This window comes from Anopheles maculipalpis, chromosome 2RL (genome assembly GCF_943734695.1).
Source record: "Anopheles maculipalpis chromosome 2RL, idAnoMacuDA_375_x, whole genome shotgun sequence".
Taxonomy (NCBI): Eukaryota; Metazoa; Arthropoda; class Insecta; order Diptera; family Culicidae; genus Anopheles; species Anopheles maculipalpis.
This window is the reverse complement of record NC_064871.1, coordinates 12,107,443-12,132,860: the sequence shown is the minus strand read 5'-3', so window position 1 is coordinate 12,132,860 and position 25,418 is coordinate 12,107,443. Positions and strand designations below refer to the sequence as shown.

Genomic DNA, 25,418 nt, shown 5'->3' with positions numbered 1-25,418 from the left:
GAGAGAGAGAGGGAGAGAGGTGCATAAGCATAAAGCAACATAACTACCCCGGCGTACACACGGCGGTGGTGATGGTGACGGTGGTGCTGGTGTGAGTACAAGAAAGCATTCCAACGTTGCAAACCCGCAAGTGCTGCAGAACATCTGCTACAATTGGACGGTTTGTGGGTGACTGTGTCCTTTTGTACTGGGCCTGGCCGTGATCGTACAGTGACCCGTAACCGGAAAGACACCCTTTTTCCTAAACCATCATCAATCAACTTCCGGCGCAAATGGGGTTTGTGTTTGAAAATCGGTGAACCCACACACTCATCTGTATACACGCCTACGGTTGCGTGATCTTTCGCGGTGCTGAGTGTCCCGCGGCACTCAGCAGGAGGATGCATACGATCGCCGGATTTCGAAGTGCGTACCGCGATCGAAAGTGTGTGTGAATGCGTTTGTGCGCGGTTGTGAAAATGCATATGCTGCTATGCGTGTGTGTGTTTGTTTGATTTTTAAACGTTCTATTGCTTACTCGTTCTTGTTTCCCATTGTGTGGCTAGCACTATCTCCTTCAAATAGGTCTCTCACACTATGCATAAGCGGTGGTCCGTAGAAAAAAAATATTTTGGGATTTTTGTTTGCAAGTTTTGAACTAGTTTTAATGGCAAATTAACATGCACTTAAAATTTACATATTTTTCATATTTTATATAAAATTTGTTTAGTAAAAGAAATCCAAAATACGGTCCAAGAATGTCTTATGAATGTCAAAAACTTAACGATTATATCGGAAAATTATTTTTAATTAACTACGTAACTTTTTCTTCTTTTGCTCACTACAACCTCGAGAACTCTACATCTGCCATTTTCTTTGATTTAATTTAATGAAAGTAACTTGATAAGCCGACCTGAGGCAATTCAAAATGCGATAAAAATCGGTAACAAATCCGATCTAAACATTCCTCCGTTGACCGAAAAGCTAAGGGAAATTTAAGATAGGAACAAATCTCGACCAGCTAGGCAGAGCAAAACCTTTTGCCGTAGTAGTACTAATGAAGAAAAATATTATATTTTGGCTAGTCTTTTTGCAACGTACTTCACAGTTGCGTCACATTAAACTTCAGTAAGTTCCTCGCATTCTTCCCTTCAGTAGCATTAGTTTGAGAAATGTAACACACGTACAAAATTCGTTTTTATATCTCCATTTTGCACTCTTTTGTCCTGCCACTACTCTACTGTTGCACGCATAATTAAAAATCGTTGTGAGCGACCAACGTTTCGCCGTGATGTGAGTGCTTGCCAATCAGTTTCTCAGCATACGCCAAGCAGGGTGGACGCTGTCGCGCTGCGTCATTCCACAAAACGTCTAAGCTTGCGCGTAGCATGCATTTCCGGCAGTTACGGACTACGGTGTGATACCTTCCGGAGGTTTGCAGGAGCATAGCATACCGTTCACGGAACCAGTGTGTCGGTTGGTGGATAGCAAAAAAAATAAATAAAAAATCTTCCCACGCCCGAATGTGCTGCAGTGTGTAGATGTGTCTGTGTGCGGTTCGGTTGGTGTCCAGTGCAACATCCCGTAATGCCAGTTTCTTCCCTTCTCGTTCGCATTCCAATGCGCTAAGTGCTGTTTGCTAGTGATGCTGCTGTCGATGATGATGATGATGTTCCGGGTGTGAAGTGGTATTGGTTATTGTTTTAGCCAAGAAAAGCGCCGTGCGCTACGAAAATCGAAGAAGAAAATTAATTGAAAGCCCAACCTGCCCAACCTCCATCAAGTCATTCACGAGTAGGATTGGCTGTGTGTGTGTGTTTGTGTGCGTTTTTTTTATGTTGTGTTGGCCAGTAAGTAGTGTACGTGTGTGTGCGAGCATTGTTTCAACGACGACCACCCAGGTGAAAACAACATGAAGCAAAATGCCGTTCGTGAAGCGTGTCGTAACTCCAAAGTATATCGCCCGCTCGTCCAAGTTGGCACTGCAGCCGTACGCGGCCGCACCGACCATCCCGGTGGCGGACAATGAGTTCGAAGCGCTGACCAACGTCACGCTCAGTAACGCCCTACGTCAGCTCGCGTCCCTCGTCTACATCTCGAACCAGATCTTCACCGAACTGCACGAGGAGCTGTCCAGCGTCAATGAGCGATCCCTCGGCATCAAGCAACGTATTGATCGGCTGTCCCAGAAGGTGGAAAAGTTCGATCCGAAGCAGGTTACAGTCCGTAAGTACACTCCAACTGGTCCTCTTCGTTACATCAGTGAACCGACCCAGAACACTCACATGAAAACCATTGGAATCGATGCCTGGCGACTATAACTAGAGATTACAATGTCCGAACATACTATATCAAATTGGACTTAAGCAACTCCTCCAGAACTATTTCCATAAGAGCAAACGCGCGGTGCATGTGTTATGGTTTAAATCAATAACCCATTAACTCCATCTGTGGTGATCAACGCAAACCAGAACCCGGGGATCGAGCATCGACGGATCGGGAGAACCTTTCCTCTAGAGCCATTTGCTTTCCGGCTATTCTGAGCCCCCTGTTCCGCTTCGCCCAGACGCTAGGAATTTACAGGGTGGTGAAAGAGAAACTCCAACATCCCAATCGTACGGTTTGAAGCCATAGACCCCCGTGCTTAGCCGAGATTACGTGACGTAATGCACTGATCCCGGACCACTCTCTGTCAGCTTTCCAGCGCACTGGTGGGTTTCCATTACCGAGCAAATAAAAGTGCCGGAAGAGAAAAGGCAGATAGCGGCGAGTACGCTTCCTTCTTAGCTTAAGCGACGAGCCCCTTTTTTCTTGTCCGTGTAACTTCTGGCACACGAAGGGAGCGAGCGCATTGTCAAATGCATCGTTGGCATCTTTAAAAAACAACCCTTGGGTCGGGCAAAGTAGAAGCATCAGCAGCTGCTGCTGCTTGTTGTTTGCAGCATCTTTACGAGCGCCTGCTGCTCGGCAGTCCCAGTTGTCACCGGAGCAGCATTCCCATTTGCGACCATTTTTCGATGCGCCCTTCTCGGTAGTCGTCGTCGTCGTCGTCGTCGTTTGCGCTGCTCTAGTTCAAAATCATTACCAACGGTGATGGCAATGCGCGCCTTGCAAAGCGTGCAGTGTGTGATGCCGTGCCCTTTGGAAAGAAGCGATCGTCTTGATCGCCTGTGTACATTTGCCTTGGAATGCTCGGCCGATCGTCGAGGGTCGTCTGGCGCAAGCAGTGCTCCGTCCATGCTCGAGCGCAACGATGCTCGAGTCGCTTGGTTAGTAGTTTGTCGGTTCGGTACGGTAGGGCTGTGGATGGGCATTGTGGCGGCAACGGAAGGGTACATGGAGTCGGTGCGCAACTCGTTTTGCTTCGACGAGGCGCTCTACCTGTATGTAGTGGTGTATGCTCGTGATGTATATGCGCCGTTTGCGCACACCTTTACCTCGAGCATATAGGCGATGCTGCTGGACACACCAATACGATGCCAAACCAACAACACGCGTGTTTGGGTCGCGCAAAACCCGTCCATCATTCGGTATCGGCGTTAAATCTTTGGCCCATGCTACGGTACTGATGCTGCTGGGCAGGGGTGTAGAAACCTGTTCTCCGAGATGTACGAGCACACAAATCTCTTGGATGCCAATAAAACCAGTGCAAACGCGTTTTGAACAATTTGGTGCGCGGAGAGGATTTAAAACATGTACCAAGAACGGTACAATAAACACTTTTGTAATGAGCAACTGACCGAATATCCACTGAGAGGTAATTAAGGGAGTATATGCGAACGCTTGGTCTGAACAAATCTACAACAAATATTTTTCATACACGACAGGACATTTATGTAGTTCTGAAAGCTGAACATCGTCATAAGAAAATTCATAAATTCAAAAGCAATTTTATCGAAGAAATTCAGTGATATAAATAAGGTAACTCTACCAGTTTTCCATGGGATAGTGCAACTGTTCGAATAAAAAAAAACTAAAACCCAAATTATTTTAGTAGTAATTTGGTTTGAAGAGATATAATTTTGGTTAATAAACTTTCAAAGAATGTTTCCATATACTTGCAGTTTATGGTTGCGAATGAATTTTTAGGATAGATTATAAAATCAAATTTTTGGTCAAACTAATTCGGACAAAAAATCTTAAACTGTGCATGAATATTTATAATATTTGTATTAATATCCATCACAATTTTCTCTCATTATTATGCATGTTTTTGATAATCTTCGGAAAGCTGGTAAAGTTGCCCTACGGTCATTAGACATAAAGCGAAAAATAGAAACTTAACTAACTACTGTTTGTTGACAGATCACACGTTGCTTTTCATGTGTTATGTCCAGCAGTTGGTTTTGTTTGTTAGGCTTGTTTACTTTGTCTTTTCACAGCAATAAATATACATCATGTAATACACAGCGGGCCAAGACGGTTTTACGCGACAGTAGCGAACTTCGAAGAACCCCTTTAAAATCAATCCCTCATGCTAGGTCCCTAGGACTGATCGTATAGTTGCGGTGTATTATCACCTTGCAAGGTTTCGTTCATTGTAATGGAACTGTAGAATCGGTTAGGGGAATGTTTGAAATAGATTGCCAAAAATTACAAGCCCGTTGTTAACATTTCTAATCATATAATGGAATTTACCATTTACTGTGAGGAAATTGGCAATCAGCACTAGTTTAAAGATTAGAATTAGCTTTTACAAAAAAAAATTTCATAATTATTTTTAAGAATTTCAATCATACGATTTGATGATGTAATCGAATTCTCGAACGATATTTTTCATTTGGCCATTTTATCAGGAGAGGACTATACACCCGACAGAAAATCCACAACTGATGGTCAAGCAACACAGTCGCATTACAATATTCCTCTCAGTGAATCTAATTTTCCACTATTCATTTGAAATATTCCATCGCATTATTTAAAAGTTCGACTACATGAATCGTATCCCTCTATTAAGTTATTATATGACCGAGTTGACCTAGCAAATTTCTCAAGGCATTTCTTTCTAGTTTTTTTTTTGCTTTATCCCGAACATGCTTGGTTAGAAATAAGCGTTGAATAATGTAGGGAAATAGCGTAAACTAGAGGATAAACATAAAATATACTAAATAAAGGTAGCAATAACGGAAAAAATTTACCATCTTCAATTTAGTATTAAGAACGACGTCACTCAAAGATAAAAGAAAAGGTAAATTAAGGGAGTAAGCAACAGTTTACAACGTGCAACATACAACATGTTTTTTGAAACAAGTTTAATTTATCATAAAATTCCATTTAAAATAGTGTCATTTAAAACTAAAACAAATTAAGTGAATGATAAGGATTGACTCCATACGCTGTAATATGAATAGTTTTGTTTCCTGCTTATAAATGGAACATATTCAACAGCAAGGTGGAATTCATGCTACATTCTACATCTTGAATATCGCTTGGTTTTAGATATATTCTCAAGGAATTAAATAACTTTAAGGCATACGTGTCTTCCTGTAAAACAGCAAAAGAAGTTAGAAAGCAATTTGACATTTTTTTTTCAAATTCACTCCATTATTTTGACACCTCTGCAGCGATGTAGCAATGTTTCGCATCTCTCCTTCTATCTATCCTTCGTGGCCGTACCATGCCGTGCGTTACCTGCAATCATCATCCATGCCAAACCGGTACGGATCGTTCCGAGGCAGAGCTCATAGGAAAATAGTTTTCAAAAAACCCATGGCAACCCAACACAGGCTCGAGCATGCTAGAGCCATACATTTAGCCGGCCCCTACCCTTTCCGAAAATTCCCTCTGACAGATGGTCGGTCTTGTTGTGCGCCTGCTAATGCCGCTCTCTGCAAGGCCCTTTCCGGCGGCCGGTGTTTTTGTAGGTCGAAACTGAAAATCTTCCGTTTGTTATTTAAATCGAGAGCAGCAGCAGCAAACATGACCAACCGCCATCAAACCGTAGTATGATGGTATTATGAATGCCGTGTGCATATGGACAGGATTTCCGTGCGCCGGTTGAATCGCTCTGCGCACATTTTAATGCCGCGCACGGTGAGATCTTTAACGACCTTTCTGTGTGGTTGTGTCTATGTGTATATGTTGGTCTCTTTATGCTTTTTCTCTTTCGACCCGTCAGCCGTCAGAGATCCTGGCAAGTTGCGAGCGGAAGTGAAATTAAATTTGACATTGCCATTTGCCATTTGACGAGACAACAATGCCTTTGCTAACAATGCGACCGAAACACCATCTTCGGTGGGCCACACAGACTTGCACCAACTGTGCCTGCCCAGCTTGTGGTGTGGAAAGGCGGGTACGGTGGTGTTGCATGTTGCACTAATTTTCAATTATGCTACGACCGTATTAACCGGCACAGCATTTAGCTTATCGCACGAGACGTGGCCCATACAAAGTTGGGGTCCCTAATTTACACACATACCAAACGGTAGTGTTTTCTGAGGTACTCTAGGCACCTCTGGGCCACTTCTATCTAATCAACTGCCACCATGTTTTTTTTTTTTCGTGTCAAGGGCTGTCAGGGGAACCAGCGTGCGGCTATTTAGAGCAGACCCGGCATTAATTATCAGCAAGGCGTAAAACAATTCAACGCGACGTACAAAACCGCACCGATATCTGAGCCCATTGTAAGACCTCCGGACGAAAAAGTAAAAGCGTATTAGCATTCAAATGCAGCAAGACCGGGGGACAGAAGAATTGCGTCTCCCGTTTCGGCCTAGCGGTTACGTGAGAAATCTCCTGCCACGGAGATCTTCAGGGGTTCAGTCTCGTTGGGTATCATTTGTCCACACATGTCCGCAATCCCAGTCGGACAGCCGCCGGCGCGCCAGAGTTTGGCGCAGCACACTAATTTGCTTTCGCTTGCCGCTTCGCTAGTTTTTTTCCGTTTCTTTCACGCCTTCTTAATTATGCTTCTCGTCTCGCCTTACAGCGGAAAGTGACCTCGATACGTTCGTGCAAATTAAGCAGCACTACACGACGAAGTACCATGTGGATACGGCCCTGTTCACCGTGGCCACCCGGTCCGATACGGTGCGCGAGCTGTACGAGGCGGCCGCCAAAACGCCCGTCGCGACGATCGCCGAGATGGACCGGATCATGGGCAATATTGCCGGAAACAGTACGGAGGCGTTCATCTGCACCCCGGTGTTAAGTAGACAGCGGCGCAACGCCCGTGCTAACAACGTCGATATGGACATCGAAGTCAGCCTGGTATGTATCACGTTACCCGATGGGAGAAGAATTCCCCCAACTACAACTCCTCCAACTGAAGGTCTTCATTAGTGCTGGTCGGTAATGAGGCCGGAATCAGGGTCACGTCCGGTATCAAAGCATACCGCGCACACTGATCACACTGTGAACCGGTACATTTTTTGACCACAAAGACCGTATTTACTTACGGCGGTTTTCGACGAACCCTTTTTTCCCCTGTCTTTCTTGGTTCGGCAACCCGATAGTCATCTCTTCCTCGACACCTGCGGGGACCCTTCACATTGCAGCCCGGTACAATCTAATCTGTATCAGTGGTGTTGTTGATTGACGGTACCCTTGCTCGGCGCGGGGAAACCTCTCTTCTCGAGGGTATTGGGTTGGAGGGTCGCTATCGATAGGCAAACATGCTTGACCAAGTGCTGAGTAAACAGATGGGAGTCGCTGTTTGTCTTGCCATTGACTAGCGTATTTGGTTATCGCTTTGCATCTTGAAATGTGTATACATGTCCTGTCTCTGTTCCGTGCGACGATTGGACAGTTTACAAACGGACATGCCTGGCAATTACTTCATGTTACAATACTTTATTTACAATTTTATTAGATTGAATGCGTCATTTGCATCATTTAGTTATGGAGAAAGATAAAATTAAACTTCAAATAATGGATCTCCCGGCCAGTGCATATAAGACTACCTAGACGTGAGTTACCTCAAAAAAGTATTTTGCCGAGGTCTATCTGAAATTCCTAGCAACTGAAAGCTACAACCAAAAGCCTATTTCCTACTGCACCCCACTAAGCAGTAAGCACCCCAGGAATCATATCCATCAGCCCATTGGTACCGTCAAATTGTTTTGAAGGAAAAACATTAATCATGCGTCCATTAATCAAGATTTTCTAGGAGATGTACCAGGGACTACCACAGCATTTAGCATTGGAGGACTATAGTGCACATATGTCACGTACATAAAAGACTCTGTGTTGGAGAACAAAATATTTCTTCCATCAATTCATTTACCAATTCGTTCCTTTAATCTACAGCCAACCGCCGTACAAGATCTACGCAAATGGACATCGTCCGAAGCGATCGGCGACGTCACCACTGGTGTCGCGTGCTCTGTAAAGATAGCGTCCAACAGTTCCGTCCTACCAAACATAACCGAAACATGTACGACACCGTCCGACCTTACCGACGCTCCGACCACATCCAACATGGCCGACGAGACGGATATCGATGCGATTACGACGCTGGCGGAAACGGTCGCCAGTAACAGTAGTGGAGATGATCGTGTCGATCACCTGCTGCCATCGCCAGCAGAGCAATGCCGTGTTCTAGCCTCAAAGTATGTGTGTTTGGCTTGGCTCATCTCACAATTGACTTGCTACACCTACTTACGCTTCCTTTTTACATTGCCACCCCCCTTAACCCTTCACAGGTTCCCAGCGGAAACGATCAAAATTGATACTTCTGGCCGGGCGTTCGATCGTATGTCGTCGACACGGAAGTCACTGGTGTGCTACACGACGACACGCCCCAAGAAGGATGATGCCAAGCCGGAAGAGGACACGGTTAGGCGGCGGTCCCGGTTACGGCGACCACGTGGCAAAAGACGCAACACGATCGCGAGCTCGGATCAGCGGGAAATTGCGGAGGTTATCAACAAGGGGTACGTCGGCGAGCCTTTCGGAACATGCCCAACCGAAATATTATCCCATCTACTGGCTTTATCATTTTCATCACCGTTTGCTGTTCTATTCGTTCAGTTTAATTTATTCGATTTTTGCGTGAAGTTTGCGCCATTTTTTGTGTGATTATCTGATGTTGTTTGTTGCTGTAAATTATTTAAGTGTTGCATTTGTTTTTAACAAATACCAATTGTGCATCTAACAGAGCAAGCCAGCGCTAGAGCATTTAGTATTTAACTTCTTCAGCATTTTGGGATCGGCAAGTCTTTGTACAAATCTTCTGTTTTTTTTTATATTACCCAAAAGACACCCCCATAGTGCTGAAGTACCCACCGCTCTGTTCTTATCGATATCATCCCTTTCGGTTGTCCCTTTACAGAGAACCAGACACCGGTACCGTCGCTGACGAGCATCCGGTGTGCGATTTCGGTGAGCTAATGCCAGCCATTCGCAGCAAGTCGGGTGATCTGCTGCGCAAGGAACCGTCCTTCTCGGCCGAATTTGCCAAGAGCTTCAACAAAATGTCCCACTTTAACTCGCTCAAGCAGTGGGGCATGAACCGGCTGCGTATGATTAACCGCGAGTCGGCGAGCCACCGCGACAAGGATCAGGACATTGACGACTTCAATATCCACGATACCACGCTCGCGCGTCAGCCCAGCATCGGTGGTAGCCGGCGCCGGGGTTCCGACCGGGAGAAGCGCCTTTCGCACGATCGAAAGCCGTCTTACTCATCGTCGGAACGTAGCTCGACCGGCATCCTTGGCGGTACGACGTACCTACCCGCCTCGATCAACCCGGTAAAGTTGAGGGAAACGTCTACGATAAGACGGCAGCGCCGTACAGCACTGGGTAATAGGGACGAGCCACACTCGTCGAGTGGCAATTGGAGCGCTAGTTCCGAATCGGGTAGAACATCGATCGGTAGTGAGATTACGACAACCAACACGCACCCAAAATCGAGTGCTTCAAGTACTTCGTTGAATCACAGCAATCCTATCAGCTCGAGTGCACCACCCAGTTCGATCGTTAGCAGACGACGGTTCTTCAACACGTCCGCATCGAGTAGCGTCACGAGCGAGGGTACGATCACGCCCGATCTGCAGACGTTCGACTATCACGATGAGGGTGGCGAGACCAGTTCAGTGTATTCTTGCGACACGGAAGGTTACTACACTTCGTTCCACGTGGATTCTGGGCTGAAGACGCTTAAGGAGGAGGAACCCATGACACCGCTCCAATCGACTACGGCTCTGTCAAGCATTACATCGTTCTCGAGCTCGGGTAATACGACCGTTGTGTCGCAAGACACCGATTACGATGTGTATGGGAAGGGTTCCACATCGACGACAACCAGTTCGGCGGGCACGATATGTACGGTGCTGGCCGAAGGAGACAAGAACGTTAGTGCTAGTGCCTCCAATTTGCCCAAGATCCCGGAACGAAAGAGTTCCCTGACGAAGTTAAATCGTAGCAATAGTACTGCGAGCAATGGTACATTGGAACGGAGTTACTCAAGTAGTACACTGGGTAGTACACTGGACAGTACCGGGACGATCAAACGCAACGGTGTACTTATACAGAAGGAGGTGCTAAAAATACTTCGCCAGGAAAACAACAATCGTCTCGATGTGGCTGATGGAAACGCACCAAAGGTAGCTACTGTTGGGCAACAACCTCCGGGAGGAACGGTGTCCAGTGAGAGCGGCAAGCTGCTACCACCTACTGCCGAACCCGAACACTCCGAATCGTCCGATGTGGAGTGCTTGGAGCGTACTGAAAGACTGAAGGTGAAGACCACTATCAACACGAGCCGCATTCCTTCTATGTGCATCATCACACCAACGAACAGTGACGATGAACAGCCTCAGCCTCAGCAGCAACAGACTGCTACTTCCGGCACCAAGACGACGCAAGTTAGTAAATCAACCGAAAAGAGTGGCGGCAACAAGCGACGGCCCTCGATGTCGGACTCTCTCTCGTTCGAGTTGAAGAAACCGAAAGATTTCCGCAAACACTCGCTACTTCCCTTGAACAATGTGTTCGATAGGATTAAGGGCGCATTGCCACATTTGAAAAAATCACCCACCAAGGAAGATTGTACCGGTGGGTTTGCCGCTTCCAAGCAGCTGGCCGGTTCGGATGCCCGTCCAGAGGAAGGTATGGGTGAGGGTGAGTACGTCGAGATTTCCAAGGGTCGTAAAACGCCGAACGAACTTACGGTACGTCGCAATTTGGCTACGGTACTGTCCGGTAATTTAAACGAAGAGACCGAGTATGTGTCACTGAACGAGCTGCCCTGCAACATTAAGTGTGAGAGCGCCAACTTCCTCGATGGGGAAAAGTCCACCACCGAGAGCAGTACTCCGGCAGCTGGCACGCTACAACAATCGGGTCAAGATGGCGCCAGAAGCAATACGACTGCAGCAGGGGAAACCGGCTGCGGTACGCGGTACGCTGCGCTGAAGGGTGCTGCGCGTGTGAAGTTGGATGCGAACGGGCGAGTAATTTTCTCATCTGACAGCTTGAAGCGTCGGAAGGGTGCCCACACAACGTTCGCTCCCGGACCATGCGTAAAGGATGTGTCGTCACGCGAAGCGCAATGTAAACAACCGCACGCTGTACTACAGCATCCACAGCAGCAGCAGCAGCAGCAGCAGCAGTACGTAGGTGGCAATGGTGGCGGGACAGTCAGTACAACGAACCCAGTAGAACCAGGTGACGGTATAGCAGTTCTTCCCACGGTACGACAGTTAAAGCGTCCGCTCGTTTCTGCACGGTACGGTTCAGCCCGGATCGGTCCATCACCTTCCGGTGGTCTGTTGTTGGAACCACCGAAGAAAACACTAGTGGCCACTATTCTCCCCAACAGTGCCAAACAACCAGCCGTACAGCCACCCCTTCGACGGGAGGCCCGTGAACTAACCAGCATGCATTCGTTCTCTCCGTACGGTACCGATGTGGCCGATACGGCTGGTGCCCCATACTACGGTGCTACACCGATTGCAGCCTATCAGGCGCCCATCACAGCAGTCGCACCAGCTGCAGCAACAGTAGGCCATGCGAAACTGTATCCCGAAGGTAAGCAGCCTATGCGCTTCCGTGTACACCAACTCTATGCACCACCGTAGTAGCCTATTCTTGCACATTTGTTATCACAGGTTGTATGTGTGTGTGTGTGTCTGGGGACATCCGGAAACTAGTAGGAAGGGCATTGAAAAGGGCACCACACACAGAGAGAGAGAGAAAAAAAAGACGCAATAGCGCTTCGCCATTTTTGGGTTCTGTTTTGTAGCTACAATAACTGCTTGCTTCCTTTCGAATTTGTTGTGTTGTTCTATCGGGATGTGTGGCCAGCTACTAACAGCTACATTTGAGTGTACATAATCGGCCGCTTTGTGGAGCGAAACATTAACACAAACACTGTCGTTTTTAACCAATTTTTAAACAAGCAAAGTTGTGATTGGTTCTCTGGAACGCATAAACGGTTCCAGTTCCGGTTCTGGCACGTGAGATACCATTCCAAGGAAATTTAATCGACGGTTACACTCGGAATAGCGCGGAACTTTCGAAACCATCCGGAACCGTTGGAACCTTTCGGAACCGACCGGAACGATTGGAACTGTCGGAACCACTGGAATCGTCGGAACCGTCCAGAAGCGTATTCGGCTAGGCACTTTTTTTCTGTTTGATGTTAAACTTTAACTGTGGGGGCCACAACACGACGCCAGATTCTTCTAGGCGTTACTCTATACAAGTATTCTTACTTAACTTCTAGTACAAAAGAGTTTTCATATTTATGAGGGGCAGGTTTTACTTACTATTTTATTAGTTCTATTTTCACTGCTTTTTTGTAAAATAATAAACTTTTAATGAAACAATACTTTTGTGTTTTGTGTCTTGAAGCAATCTAACAACACCTTGTTTTGTATAGAATCTGCGCGACTTTTTTGATGTGCCTTGTGCTTTGAAGTGTATGTGTGTGTGTGAGTTTTTGGGGTTACTATCGTTACTACGTTTATATAGTATTTTTTGGCTTGGTTTTTATATTTTAGTTTCATCACAACACGCACTCACACTATCCACACAAACGCACACACACACAGTTTGTCATCCCTTCATTTGCGCGTTTGCACCGTGCCAAGTGCTCACCCTGGAAGTAATACTGGACCATGAATCTACCGCTTCTTTCACAGGTGCACACTCACTGGACCGTTCTAGCATTAGAAACTGGTATCCGGACAAGCTAACCGTGCAGCGGAATCTTGCTACACTTCCCGGCCCGACCCGTCCGGACTATGCGCGGACGTACCGAACCGGTGGCCCTGACTATGAACCACCCCGGGCACTGATGACGGGAAGCTTCGCAAGTCCACCGGCCAGTCCGGTTGTGCCGGAAACACCCGATCCGAATAGTCTGTACGCGATTCCCAACAAGCTGAAACCATCGCCACTGGCCGTAGGTCGGAGTGTCGTTCCGAAACCGCTCGATCGTAGCCTGCGGACGATGCTGGCCGAGCAGGGCTGCGGTGAGCTATCGCCAATCAAACCTTGCCAAACGAACCCATTCCGTACGTCTACCCCGTCGAAGGAGGATGACTTGCTAGGCCCGGTACATCAGCGACTATTGTCCTCCAACTCCGTACGCTCGCTCGGGAACTCACCGGTACATTCCGGACGTTCGACACCGCGCGAAATGCTCGAACAGCAAACACCACGTGGCCGACATAGCTGGGCATCGAACAGTGTCGAGGTGCCGAAAACATGCTCCGATCGACTCGGCACACCCAAAACAAGTTTGATGGACTTCAAAAAGCTTCTGCTTGCCCACGGCACAAAGTCACATGCTAGCCCCGGTTCCAAAATGTCCGCTGTGGAGCTGCTGAAGAAGAGCAAAGAGACGGCCGCCACACGCCCGAAGGAACAGTCGACGGCCAGTAGCAGCAGTATGACGATCCTGGATATGTCCGCTTCACCGAAAATGTACAGCTTCCGGCGGATGACACAGCAGGGTGGTTATAGTGGATCACCCACGAAAGGAGGTGGTAGTAAGGGTGGTGGTGGATCGCGTTCGAACTGGCGGTACAATAATATGCGCACGGGGGTTATCGCCACCGCCATACCGGAAGCGAACAGTGAGGAAGACATACTGCCAACGGGTGACGGTGGTATGAAGGGTGCGGAAAATGAACCGAAAAAGGAAAGTGAGGTGAAGGTGGAGGAAGAGGAACCGATCAGTAGCTTTAAGGAGAACATTTTCCTCAAAGAGGACGAAAACAATTTTATGCGCGGAGAGGTACCACGGTTGGCCAAATCGTTTGCCGGATTTTCCACATCCGATGGGCCACCTCGGGGTGGTAAGCTGGTGAAGGATATGGCAGCCAAACTAATGTCCCGGGACCAAGCGACGGGTGCAGAATCGGCTTCAGCAGCTCTCGAGACGGCGCTCTAAAGAGAAAAAAAACGCCTTGTTTAGAGGCTGATTAAGGTTTCCCTCGTCTGACCATATCTGAGAGCCCTTTCCAAAAACCGTGCTTTAGGTAGCTTGAATATTTTGTACGCCTTTTTCTTCTTTTTAGGCGTGTGTGTGGAGAGCTCGTACATGTGTATTTATCATCCTAATTTATTCTAATTTATTTCAGATTTTTTTTATTTGCGTTCGAAACTGTTGTTTAGATATTTATTCAGGCAGCTTTTGAAAGAGAAATTATAAAGTTTGAAAATTTGCCCTCTTTTCTTTATATTTTCGCTTCTATTTTATGCCTCCGCTGTTTTACATGATAAGCCATTGAAGATTTCTATTGTAAGAGGCTTCTTGAAGACTTGAACTTAACATTGTCCTCTGCAAGCGATGTGATAGAGAGACTCTCCATCGTAACAGCAATAGTGCTGAATGATTTCGATAAGATAGTAGAAGCTAAAATTTAAAAAGTATAACTTAAGACAGTGCAACGCACGTTTTGGCTGCTGCTTTGATAACGGCTGAATGTAAAATTGCCCCAAATCTTGCTCTAATTCTAGGTGCCGCCGGAATGATTGTCCAAATTCAAATCAAACAAAACGATTTCGCTTCGAACAAGTATTAAACTCATATACAAAAGAGGCACACATATTCGATGTAGTTTCATATCAAGGCTATTTTAGCATTTAAGGCTTATCGTATGCATTTACAAGCAAAAAAAGGTAACCAATTTAGGCCCTCCCTCATTTAGGTTTTTGGTGTACCTGTGTACCTTTGCGTGTTGCATTCCTGGCAACGAATGAAGCGACGTCATCCAGTGAGACATTAAGTCCGATCGAGTTCGATTAAGTACGAAACATCCCTATTGACAAAATCTGCCTTAAATGCTTTGAATTTATAATGGCTATTAAGGCAATTTTGTCCATAGAGCAGATTGTAATGAGTGTTCAGAGAATTCATCCCGAAGAAAGTATATTGTTACACAATTGAATGAGACATATTTAAACAAAGCAATCCAAAATAAAGCATTGAAGTATTTAGAGATGATTAAGTGCGGTGCTTATTTTCTTTCTTTTTGATTTTTTTATCAATTTAATGGCCAGCATGGAGGCCTCCCACCCGAGGATCGAGGTCGTGCTTGTCGGAATCCAATCCGACACGTGGGTGTATGTTACCGGTTCGGCTGGTGCAACGGGTCGCGACGCAGCTCATAATCTTCTTGGCTTAACGACCTCTACAGATCATGCCGGCCATCGAAATGGCTTACTAAGACTTGCCGATACCACGTAGTTGGATAGTCAGTCCTCACTACAGGGGGACGGTCCGGATGGGATTTTAGCCTCGGTCCTGTCGTTTGAAGACCGGCGCCGCTGTCACCTACACCACCGGGCCGCCCTCATATATTAGGTCGATTTCCCTTTCTCAAACGAGCTAGCTACACATTACTTTTCGACAAACACGTTATTAATTTGGTGTGTCGTATCTGCACCCACACAACACATGATTCGGTTATATTTTCGTACTGTCTATTGATACACAATTAATCCATAGCGTAAAAAAGGATCTTCTATCTCTATCTTTAGCTTTTCGGGTTCAGCTGCGGCGGTGCGGTACTCATTACCGGTGGTCGCATGCCCAATCCCATCGGTGGCATACCCATCGTCGGTACCATCATGGGCGGTGGACGCATACCCATCATCGGCGGTGGCAGTGGTCCGTTCGGGCCCATCAGCAGTGGTGGAGCGCCAGCCGGCATGCCAGGAATCAATCCACCCGGTCTAGGCGGCATATTCATGGTCGGTGGTGGGATGGAAATGTTCGGCTTCGGTGGACCCGTGGTGAATGGATTCGGGGCTATCTTGCCAGCTTTGTACGCTGCCGTTGTTGCGTCGATCAGATGCTGCGCCTGTTCCTCCATCCATTTTTGGTAGTAGAACTTTACGTTGTCCTTGTGCTTGCGGCCGGTGCAGTGTGTTTTGCGGACGCTCGGTGAATCGTGCGTAAGGTAGGTGTCACAGTAATCGCAGTAGTATTTCGGCATCGTGCGATACAAATTGCTGTGCGAGAGGAAACCAAACAAATTGTTGTAGCTTTCCTCTGGCGAGCACCAACAACAAACTCGATTGACGGTGCAGTGACAGCTGTCAGTGCAGGACCAAGATGTGTAGCGATGTTGAATTCGAACTGGAGATCATAAATATTTGGAGCTTAATTTCATTTGTAGCAGTTTAATAACAACTAAATTTGTTTCTAATTAAAATTGACAAACTGAACAGAATTCCTTTATTTTACAACACCTCTTACCAAACTGATCTAGATGAATTGGTCGCCAACTCGCATCTATTTACCCTGCAACTCCGCTGTTGCAAATTGTTGACATTCGATTTGTTTATAATGTGCGTCGTACTGCAGTTTTGCCGTGTGATTTCCACGAAAACTATTGCACCTCCTTGAAATTTAGTTACATGAATCTTCCCGTACATTGGCACAGTATAAAATGCTGTTTCGAACATTCCTCTGCATGTTACGACCGTCCAGACAGTTCATTCGACTTGGTAAGAGCGGACGAATTACCTTTCCCTTGGTGCACACACGTTTTGCTTAGGACAACGATATTATTAACCAAAAATCGGAACAGAATAGTGTACTGCTAATTGCGAATTTGCCCAAATTTATTCCTTGTAGTTTGTGTGGCAGTTGAACGCATAATTGTGAGCTGATTGAACTATTTGTAGCTGCCTTTGCCATCTTGCAACCCTCATCTTTCCACTGCGAGCGGGAAAGGCTCGTGTTCTGCATTGGCTGTAAATGATGAAACTAGAACAGGTGAAAACTAAGCCCAAATGTTGAATGATTATCATTTTTACCGATTTGCATTACCGGAAAGTGTATCCATTTCGATTGTTTTGTTAGTGATTCTCCATTTCATCCTTTTTGAGTTCCGTTTATTTCCGTTTCCGGTTATTAAATCTCGATTTTTGTGAAAAAGTATGGGTGCAACCTGTATGAATCTGTGTGAATCGTTATGAACGAATTACTAATGGAATGATTAATAATTTCATCATATTTCGAATGAATTTCGTTTGTTTACAAAATGTGCAGCATTGATTTTGAGCAAAACGTATGTACACACTTTGTGCTACGGTTTGCCATGTGAGTATTGAGCTAGCGCATATAAACGTGATAATATTTGTAAACAATTTTTCTTTTGTAGAAAAACGGTTCCTGTTTTACGTTCCAATCTTTCAAATCAATTTGATTTCTTTTTGTGAAGATTCAGTTATTTTCAACAAAAAGCTCGGAGATCGCTAGAATGAACGGGAAAAGTTAGAAACAAATATTAATTTTCCCATTTTCACGCCTTGTGCCTGACGTCGCTTTTGGCGCGGTATTGCAGCTGCCGCGCGGACACTTTGACACACGCCCGGAGGGGGTCGAATTTTCCCGCTCAAAAAAGAGTTTTCTCCACATTGCTTCGTGTACGGTGTGTGGAAGTTGACGCGTTTGTTTTTTCCCGGACGGACTAATAATTTCAACCTGCCTCTGACCTAGCCTACTTGAAAGTGTGGTGTTGCTAAAGGGATTGTTTGTTGTGTGTCCTGTTGTGTTGTACCATTTCTTAGGTACAATTTTGAATATCTAACTTGTAAGCTTGGAAAACATGGTTTCGTTTTTTTTTAGCCTTGCGATCCAGTGGAAATCTAAGGTGGTGTCTTGGTTCTTCTTCCCAAATTGTAGGACGAAACATGCACAACATGTCTCCGATAGGGAGTGAAAAGTTGGGCGCTAATGGGAAAAAACCGTTCACGGTCTTCGTGGAAGGTAACATTGGAAGTGGTAAGACGACGTTCCTGAACCATTTCCAAAAGTTTGATGATATCTGCCTGCTGACCGAGCCGGTGGAGAAGTGGCGCAACTGTGGTGGTGTCAATCTGCTGGATCTGATGTACAAAGAGTCTCATCGTTGGGCGATGCCATTCCAGACGTACGTGACGCTAACGATGCTTGGAATGCACACGCTTCAGACGGACAAATCGGTCAAACTAATGGAGCGATCATTGTTCAGCGCGAGGTAAGTGGATGACTCACTCCGGTGCATAAATGTGCATTGGTGTTATGCATTTTAAATTCACACAAATACCCTTTCTTAATGATAGAAACTGCTTTGTGGAGAGTATGCTGGCGTCCGGATCGTTGCATCAAGGCATGTACAATGTTCTCCAAGAGTGGTACGATTTTATTTGTTGCAACATTCACATACAGGCGGACCTAATTGGTAAGCGGCGGGAAAGGTAATGATCACCTGGAAGCGTTAACTAAAATGCTAGGTCCGATGCTTATCTCTAGTGTATCTTCAAACGAGCCCTGAAGTGGTGTACGAACGGATGAAGGAACGGGCCCGCTCGGAAGAAAGCTGCGTTCCGCTCGAGTACCTCAAAGAATTGCATGAACTGCATGAAAACTGGCTCATTCATGGCGCGTCACCTCGTCCCGCTCCGGTAAGCACTACCTTATCTTTTAATATACGCCTGACCAGCCACCGCCTAATGCTTTGTCGTTCCTCTCACATCCATTAGGTGTTGGTGTTGAATGCGGACCTTGATCTGAACACGATCGGCACGGAGTACAAACGGTCAGAGATGAGCATATTGAAGCCAATTCTAATAGAAAATACCAACCAGCACGCAATACTTACATCGCCAGCAAAGCGCGCCAAGACGGACTTTTGAATCCCGAGTTCTTCCGTATCGTAACGGCGGGCGGGCGGAGTTTAGTTTGTAATATTTGTGCAACCTTTTTCATTCTTTATTATAATGTAATCGGACGACCAGTCCTCTATTTTACCAGTGAGAGGGTATCATTTCTGATCCACGGCATGTTGCGCCCCACAGGAACTGACTAAGTAGAGAGAGGGGGGGTAGGCGTAGGTGAACAACGATCCAACGCAAACGTTACCAGTGGACGATTCGTATTTTTCCCCTTTCACTGTCCCTAAGAAGTAGTGTGTATGTGAGGCTGTAGTGTAAAGTACGATGTTTGTGTGTTTTACAACATTATATTTAGTTTACCGATCATGTGTTGGAATAAACGTTTCGTACTAGAACATTGTAACAAACTGACCGGAATGTGTATTGCGATTTTTTTTCGACCAAATATTTTTTAAAATTATTGTTCCTAAAAACAATTTCAAGTTGAAATGTTTTCAATAACAGAGCGATCTGTTTTGTATTTTACGTTTCATGGACTTCACAGATTTTCGTAACGGTCAGATTTTCCAACAAAAACACCGCTCGAATGCGTTCAGTTTGAAAATATACATCCGCTTGATATTTCATGCACACATTCGCGCACCTACAAAATGTCAAACAATTTTCTGCTTTCCTCGAGAACGCATACACTCGCTGGCAGCACTGCTTTTGTTTGGATGTTTGGGATTAACAAAAAATAACAAATCTGCAGAAATCTGCTGTTCCCCCTGAGCGGAAGTGGTTCTGGAAAACTCTTTGCGCTTCGGGCGTGTAATAGGGCTATATTTTGGAGGTAATTAGGCGTGAAACTATCGTTTTTTCTTCTGCAACGCACCGTATCGGTAAAAGTGTAACAAGTGCAGCACCAAAATCCCAGCATCAGTAGAATTACAACCGGAGGACGGGGTAAGGATTATCGATTTTTTCCCATCCATATGTGTGCAGCAGCGGAGGTCTCATCGGCGTATTTTTCGTTCTTTCTTTTTTTTCGCCCTTTTGTTTGCTGGCTTTGGTGGGTGGTCTGGTGGTTGATGGTGTCGTTGTTTGATTGTAGGAATTTACCTACCAAATGACCAACATCGAGCAACACCATGACGTGGTTAAGGAGAGCTTTTTTCACTTTATTCGCAAACACATACCGAAGGCGGATCTGAACATTGTGGACGAGATCGTCCTGTCGTACGTAATATCCATCCTCGAGGAAGCGTCCCAGGATCCGTGCTTCGACGTTGAAGGTAAGCGAACAAGCCGGGGGTGGAAGCCTTTCTGTTGGTGTGTCTTTACATTTTATCTGCAATCTCCTTCCTCCCCCGCCCACTCGGAATTTACCGTGTCCCCGGGGCGTACAGGTTTCATCGAGATGATGTCGGCGTACTTTAACGAATTTGCCAACATAGAGCCGGAAACGGTGTGCTCTTGGATTTTCGAGCTGGAAAATCAAATCTCCAACAAGAATCCGATCTCAAAGACGGAATCGAACAACTTGTCGCTGAAGTATGTTAAACGTTGAAAAGAAATTGTCCCGGAACGTTTAATTAATCTCTTTATACCTTCAAGTTCGCTCTCCTTGGTGGATATGATACCGGAGGAAAAGCTTCGAGGACGTCACTCGTCCGAAAGCGATCGTGAAGCGATGGGCCACGATTCGCATAAACGTACCCACCGTCTGTCGGACAGTGATGGTGGTTCGACCGATGGATGCAATTACGATCTGTTTGCGGAACAGTGCGAAATATTGCAGGAAATGTTTCCCGATAGTTCATTCATCGAGGTGCGTAGTATGAACGGTCGTGTCCTAAAGCAAAACCGAGCTAAAAAGACCCTTTTTCTATTAATAATTTAGGTAAAGCATTGCATGCTGATCGCGAATGGCGATGTTGATCGGGCAACACAGGTTCTGCTCCATCGCCAAGAAGCGGGTCAAAGTCTGAAAGGTCCTTCGAGCAGCATGTTGCAGGCGGGCAAACCGCACCAGCAGGTGGACGAACACGAGCTTAAAAATCGCATCATCTCCAAGTAAGTTCATCAAAAGGGAGATTTTTTTCCATTGTATTTGTACATAAGACTCAAATCTAACTGTTTCGAATCGTCTGCAGGTATTCATACGTCGACAAGGAGGACAACCGCGAGTATAAACCGGTCGCACCGAAGGTGGAACCGAAGAAGATGATCCGATATCGGGACAACAAGATTGTATCGTTCAAGGGCGAACGGTACACGGAGGTGTCCCGTCGCGGTGGCGAGGAAGAGACTGAACTCAAAAAACCTAAGAAACCTATCTGTCCGTAACTAATGATACTCATCCTCAGACTCAGTAGTTCATAGCGAAACGTTCAGAGCTTCATTGAAGCTGTAGTCGTCGTACATGGACGTATAACCCTCCCCAAGACCCGCCAAACAGAAGTTGTGCTGCTGCTGCTGCTGCTGCTGCTCCTGCTGCTGCTGCTGCATGCGGCATCCGCTTCGGCGGCATACGAAACACCCCGTTCCCCGTGCAAATGGCTGCCTCTGCCGTTAATCTCAAGACTTACAGTCATTCTTCTCGAAGTAAAATCATTTAAGTATAGTCGATGTGGAAACGATCTGAACCAGTTCAGTAAGAATGTAGTAGTAGTAGTAGTAGTTTAAAAACCATGGAAATTCGGTAATTTAACAGTGCGCTGATCTTATTTGAACGTATTTTATAGTTGTACAAAAACAAAAACCATGTTCGTACTGTTAGTCAACCGATGCGAGGGACGGGATGGGGATTTAGCAAAAAAACACGAGAACGTGTTTTCTTTTTTTCGATAGGAATCATCATCATCTGTACTTAACTTATATTGGACGATGTACTGTGTGAGCCATGGTATGTCGATCACTGGTGCGAATAATTGAACCGTTGACCGTTCGCGTGTAGCATCGATCATTTTAATCGGTTTAATTTACACTTAGTTCCTTGCAAGAGAAATCATTGCCGCTTCCTCCTGCATTCCTTTTTTCTTCTTCCTTTGTATTATTAATAGGTAATCGTAATACGTGTATAATAATAATAATAATAACATTTAATAAAAGTGACAGTCAAACCTTAACTTTTGCACCATTTTACCGGTTATAGGTCGGGTATTGTGGTTGGAAATTTGCCCTCGGAAACGATTCTTCAGGAAGCGAGAATAATCTGGATCTTTACAAAAATTGTAATGAATCGTATTACATATATAATCAGTTCCGGTAATGAGACGAAGTGTGATGATGGAATAGCAGTAGGAACAGGAAGTAGGAACGTCTGAAAGATTCGAGGACGGTGGAATCCACCTACTAAGGTCTCCACTAATGAGACCTGCTTTGAATGAGACTAGAAAAAGTTGGTAATTTGGATAAGTAATAGCGTATGGATTAAAACATAGACTAAGAATGCGTGTCCTAACGATCCGTCAAGTTTTGATAAAAAGATGGCCAATGCTCGAGGAGAAGTACAACTCCTGATTATGACTTCCAAAAGGAGTTTGGGCATAACAATAGCCATTTGAGAGCCTAAGCAAGCGAATATTCGAAAAAAGTCTCTGGAAACTTTTGTTCAGTACCTAAGACTGAAGCTCCAGAGGCCTAGCCGTTGGTTCAAACCTTGGAGAGTATTTTCCAATAATTATGTGTGACCTTGTTGAAGCTGACACCGCCGCTAATTTCTTAATATGTAGTATTATGCTATAGTTTCATACGTTAATAATGGAATATCTGATAACAACATACCTGCCAATAACCACAATGGACTTGTACACTTTGGTTCCATTTTCATCTATCCATGCTGTTAAGTCATCGTGCAAATGAAACAAATACTTTTACAGAGTGAGACGATTTTGCATGCTAAAAATACCGTGCAGACTTGCATTTAGGATTTGCGTATCGCTACTTCTACTACGGATGCTGGGGTATGGGTCAGTTTGGTGTCGCTCATACGGTCTACGACTGGACCACGCTACTTGTCACAATACCCGCCAATACTACAAAGGTGTGAGGAAAATGTTGCCGTTGGGTGTGGTGGAGAAGGATAGTCATCGATTGCTAGACTACCCTTGCAAGACCACGTACACACAGACACATTACTCCAAGTCCTCATCACTATCGATGATCAGTTTGAACGAGAAAGGTTGGAAACCGTAACCCAAACCTTCGTAGAATTTGCTCATAAACTCGACCCTGCGAACAAGAATGAAAGAAAAAGTTGCAACATTAGCTTCGAATTTATGGCTTCAGGTGAAAAGTCCCAGGTGCGTACCAGTGCAAACGTAGCGTATGCAGGAAGGCGGACAATCCTTCCATCATGACAAGAATGGCAAGCGTAAACATTGACCAGGCACCAAAGACAAAGTACAGCATGATGGCACCTTTGTAGGATGTTTGCTTGAGTCCCATCGACAGCACCATGTTCCACAGGACCTCGGACAATTCTAAAAAAGAAAAATGGATAAAGTTTTTACGGTTTACGGTTCCCGGAGAAGAAGCGGAATACTTACGGGCATGAGCAAGGGAAAGAGCCCAGAGACGAAGATAGGACGCCGTGTGCGAGACGGTACTGAGCACGTACTCGATCGTGTGAATGGCCTGATGGATGAAGATTTCTGCCATTGGCTCATCGTCGTGCGAATCGTGCGGTTTCGGGCTGGATGCGTGATTCGAATCAGCTGCCTGATGGACGTCTCCATTGTTAGGAATTGGTGTCTGAAATGGCAATGAACGAAAAAAAACAGGACATGTAATCACTCGTAAACACCGCCAATCTATAGTCACAACTCACCGGTGATGCATTCTTGCGCTTGAACATGAGATAGAACGGTTTGCCGAGCAGCATCCAGGGAATGCATAGCAACGAAATGAAGACGAACGTACGCTGCACCTCGTTCTGACCGTTAAACATAAACTCATCACACCCGTGGAATGGTTCGGAGTTTTTAAACAGCATCATGTTGATGAACATGATCAGCACGGACGGAGCGCAGCCAGGCGTACGCGGCTGGTAGTCAGTTTTGGCGGTGTAAGCGATCCACTTCATGAACATCATGAACACCATGTACGCGAACAACAGCACCAGGAAGATGATCTGGGGCAGAAACTCCAGCACGATGCTGATGCGCTTGCGGAAGAAGTTGTGATTGACCACGCTCATGCACACACCGAAGATCATGTGCACTACGCCAAAGATGATCGACAGCTTCATCTTGTACGAATTTAGGAAGATGATCTTGTTCGAGGCGAGCTGCCACACCGGATCCAACCCAATCGGATAAATCTCCGTCTTGTAATCGATCGAGCCAGGATTTAGCGTAAGATCCTTGTTGCTCATAACGGTCGACGTGTTGTAGTTGGTGCTCCAGGCCGAACCGAAGATGTTCATCGACTTGGAGAAGACATCATTGTACACGAATCCGGTGTACATGGAGAACAGTCCCATCAGCAGTATGATGTACCGACCGCCGAAGAAAATGTTCCAAATTTCGTTGGTCGACTTTTTGGCGCCCAGTTTCTTCTCGCCCGTTACCATCCACAGTCCAAACAGTGCCATGATCATACCGTGCCCAAGATCACCGAACATAATGCCGAACAGGAAGGGGAACGTGATGATCGTGTACAGGGCCGGATTAGCCTCGCGGTACGACGCAATACCGTACGCATCGATCAGATTCTGGAAGCCGCGTGTAAATTTGTTCGTACGATTGTACGTTGGCGGTGCTTCGTTCGTGTCAATCACGTTCAGGAAGGACGGAATGGTGCTGCCAACAGCCGCTGACCCATCGGACAGAGCTTTCTGTACCTTGGGTAGATCCGGCACCGGTACCCAGCACTCCCCGATCAGACACTTCTTGGTGACGTCCATGTTGAACAGGTTCAGCGTATGGTAGATCGCCTTCATCTTCTTCACCATGATGCGCCAGTTGAACAGTTCCTTCGCGACGCTAGCCAGTACGATCGAGCGATGATCCTGCGTTTGGTTGAGCACCATCTTCAGATCCTCGAGACGCGTGCAAACGCCCTTTACCATCTCGGTACGCTCGGAACCGGAGCTCGGACAGGGGTAGAGCGACACGTGGTACCCGGTGCATACCTTCTTGATGCGCGCCTTCAGCTGCTCGCCTTGGAAGAACGCCACGAACACGGTTTTGAAGATTTCATTACCCTAGATAATTGCCGCCCGGGATGGGAGAAAGAACGAATCAAGATCAAGGTTCTATTTTTACGGTTACCAAAAGCTACCAGTAGGTAGCTACTATTCCGAACTATTTTTGTTCCTCAGAACCCAAATAAACCCACTTGTAAACGGAAAATGATAGAAACTGAGGAAAGTTCCCTTACACTCCACATCT

At 46.0% G+C, this 25,418-nt stretch overlaps 6 protein-coding genes and 1 long non-coding RNA gene across 7 annotated transcripts in view; 4 read left to right on the top strand and 3 right to left on the bottom strand.

Annotated features, from left to right (window-relative positions):
- Positions 1-25,418, bottom strand: part of LOC126560096 (uncharacterized) — a 428,080-nt gene that overhangs the window by 98,722 nt on the left and 303,940 nt on the right. The window lies entirely within an intron of this gene.
- LOC126557104 (V-type proton ATPase 116 kDa subunit a 1-like) overlaps positions 1-25,418 on the bottom strand; it is a 263,661-nt gene that overhangs the window by 237,498 nt on the left and 745 nt on the right. Inside the window, exons 3-6 of the mRNA XM_050212766.1 lie at positions 23,855-25,231; positions 23,574-23,778; positions 23,336-23,507; positions 23,142-23,256 (exon numbers count right to left, since the gene is read on the bottom strand). Of these exons, the coding sequence (XP_050068723.1) occupies positions 23,160-23,256; positions 23,336-23,507; positions 23,574-23,778; positions 23,855-25,231 (1,851 nt within the window). The 3' untranslated portion in view covers positions 23,142-23,159. The remainder of the gene's footprint in view (positions 1-23,141; positions 23,257-23,335; positions 23,508-23,573; positions 23,779-23,854; positions 25,232-25,418) is intronic.
- On the top strand, positions 1,818-14,323 carry LOC126556662 (uncharacterized). The gene is made up of 6 exons (XM_050212071.1): positions 1,818-2,205; positions 6,908-7,188; positions 8,227-8,528; positions 8,622-8,852; positions 9,251-11,952; positions 13,068-14,323. The coding sequence occupies exons 1-6, from the start codon at positions 1,902-1,904 to the stop codon at positions 14,321-14,323; spliced, it is 5,076 nt and encodes a 1,691-aa protein (XP_050068028.1). The 5' UTR covers positions 1,818-1,901.
- LOC126559317 (U1 small nuclear ribonucleoprotein C) lies at positions 15,911-16,408 on the bottom strand. The gene has a single exon (XM_050215453.1). It carries the CDS (start codon positions 16,371-16,373, stop codon positions 15,912-15,914), a length of 462 nt encoding a protein of 153 aa, XP_050071410.1. The 5' UTR covers positions 16,374-16,408; the 3' UTR covers position 15,911.
- Positions 16,702-19,067, top strand: LOC126558772 (deoxynucleoside kinase). The gene is made up of 5 exons (XM_050214835.1): positions 16,702-16,887; positions 18,071-18,404; positions 18,490-18,608; positions 18,680-18,831; positions 18,910-19,067. Exons 1-5 carry the CDS (start codon positions 16,830-16,832, stop codon positions 19,060-19,062), a joined length of 816 nt encoding a protein of 271 aa, XP_050070792.1. The 5' UTR covers positions 16,702-16,829; the 3' UTR covers positions 19,063-19,067.
- LOC126558666 (CUE domain-containing protein 2) lies at positions 20,146-21,442 on the top strand. The gene is made up of 5 exons (XM_050214715.1): positions 20,146-20,315; positions 20,430-20,574; positions 20,638-20,851; positions 20,924-21,096; positions 21,177-21,442. The coding sequence occupies exons 1-5, from the start codon at positions 20,150-20,152 to the stop codon at positions 21,367-21,369; spliced, it is 891 nt and encodes a 296-aa protein (XP_050070672.1). The 5' UTR covers positions 20,146-20,149; the 3' UTR covers positions 21,370-21,442.
- Positions 24,655-25,418, top strand: part of LOC126559891 (uncharacterized) — a 224,337-nt gene continuing 223,573 nt past the window's right edge. Inside the window, exon 1 of the long non-coding RNA XR_007607046.1 lies at positions 24,655-24,783. This is a non-coding gene — a long non-coding RNA (uncharacterized LOC126559891). The remainder of the gene's footprint in view (positions 24,784-25,418) is intronic.

What these genes read in the sequence shown, in the direction of transcription:
- LOC126556662 (XM_050212071.1), top strand. Translation starts at nt 1,902, where the DNA reads ATGCCGTTCGTGAAGCGTGTCGTAACTCCAAAGTATATCGCCCGCTCG. An exon ending in TCCGAAGCAGGTTACAGTCC is followed by an intron (nt 2,206 to 6,907) that starts GTAAGTACACTC and finishes CTCGCCTTACAG; the next exon opens with CGGAAAGTGACCTCGATACG. An exon ending in TGCGAAACTGTATCCCGAAG is followed by an intron (nt 11,953 to 13,067) that starts GTAAGCAGCCTA and finishes CTTCTTTCACAG; the next exon opens with GTGCACACTCACTGGACCGT.
- LOC126559317 (XM_050215453.1), bottom strand. Translation starts at nt 16,373, where the DNA reads ATGCCGAAATACTACTGCGATTACTGTGACACCTACCTTACGCACGAT.
- LOC126558772 (XM_050214835.1), top strand. Translation starts at nt 16,830, where the DNA reads ATGCTGTTTCGAACATTCCTCTGCATGTTACGACCGTCCAGACAGTTC. An exon ending in CATACAGGCGGACCTAATTG is followed by an intron (nt 18,609 to 18,679) that starts GTAAGCGGCGGG and finishes GCTTATCTCTAG; the next exon opens with TGTATCTTCAAACGAGCCCT. An exon ending in CGTCACCTCGTCCCGCTCCG is followed by an intron (nt 18,832 to 18,909) that starts GTAAGCACTACC and finishes CACATCCATTAG; the next exon opens with GTGTTGGTGTTGAATGCGGA.
- LOC126558666 (XM_050214715.1), top strand. Translation starts at nt 20,150, where the DNA reads ATGACCAACATCGAGCAACACCATGACGTGGTTAAGGAGAGCTTTTTT. An exon ending in TCCGTGCTTCGACGTTGAAG is followed by an intron (nt 20,316 to 20,429) that starts GTAAGCGAACAA and finishes CGGGGCGTACAG; the next exon opens with GTTTCATCGAGATGATGTCG. An exon ending in AAAAATCGCATCATCTCCAA is followed by an intron (nt 21,097 to 21,176) that starts GTAAGTTCATCA and finishes AATCGTCTGCAG; the next exon opens with GTATTCATACGTCGACAAGG.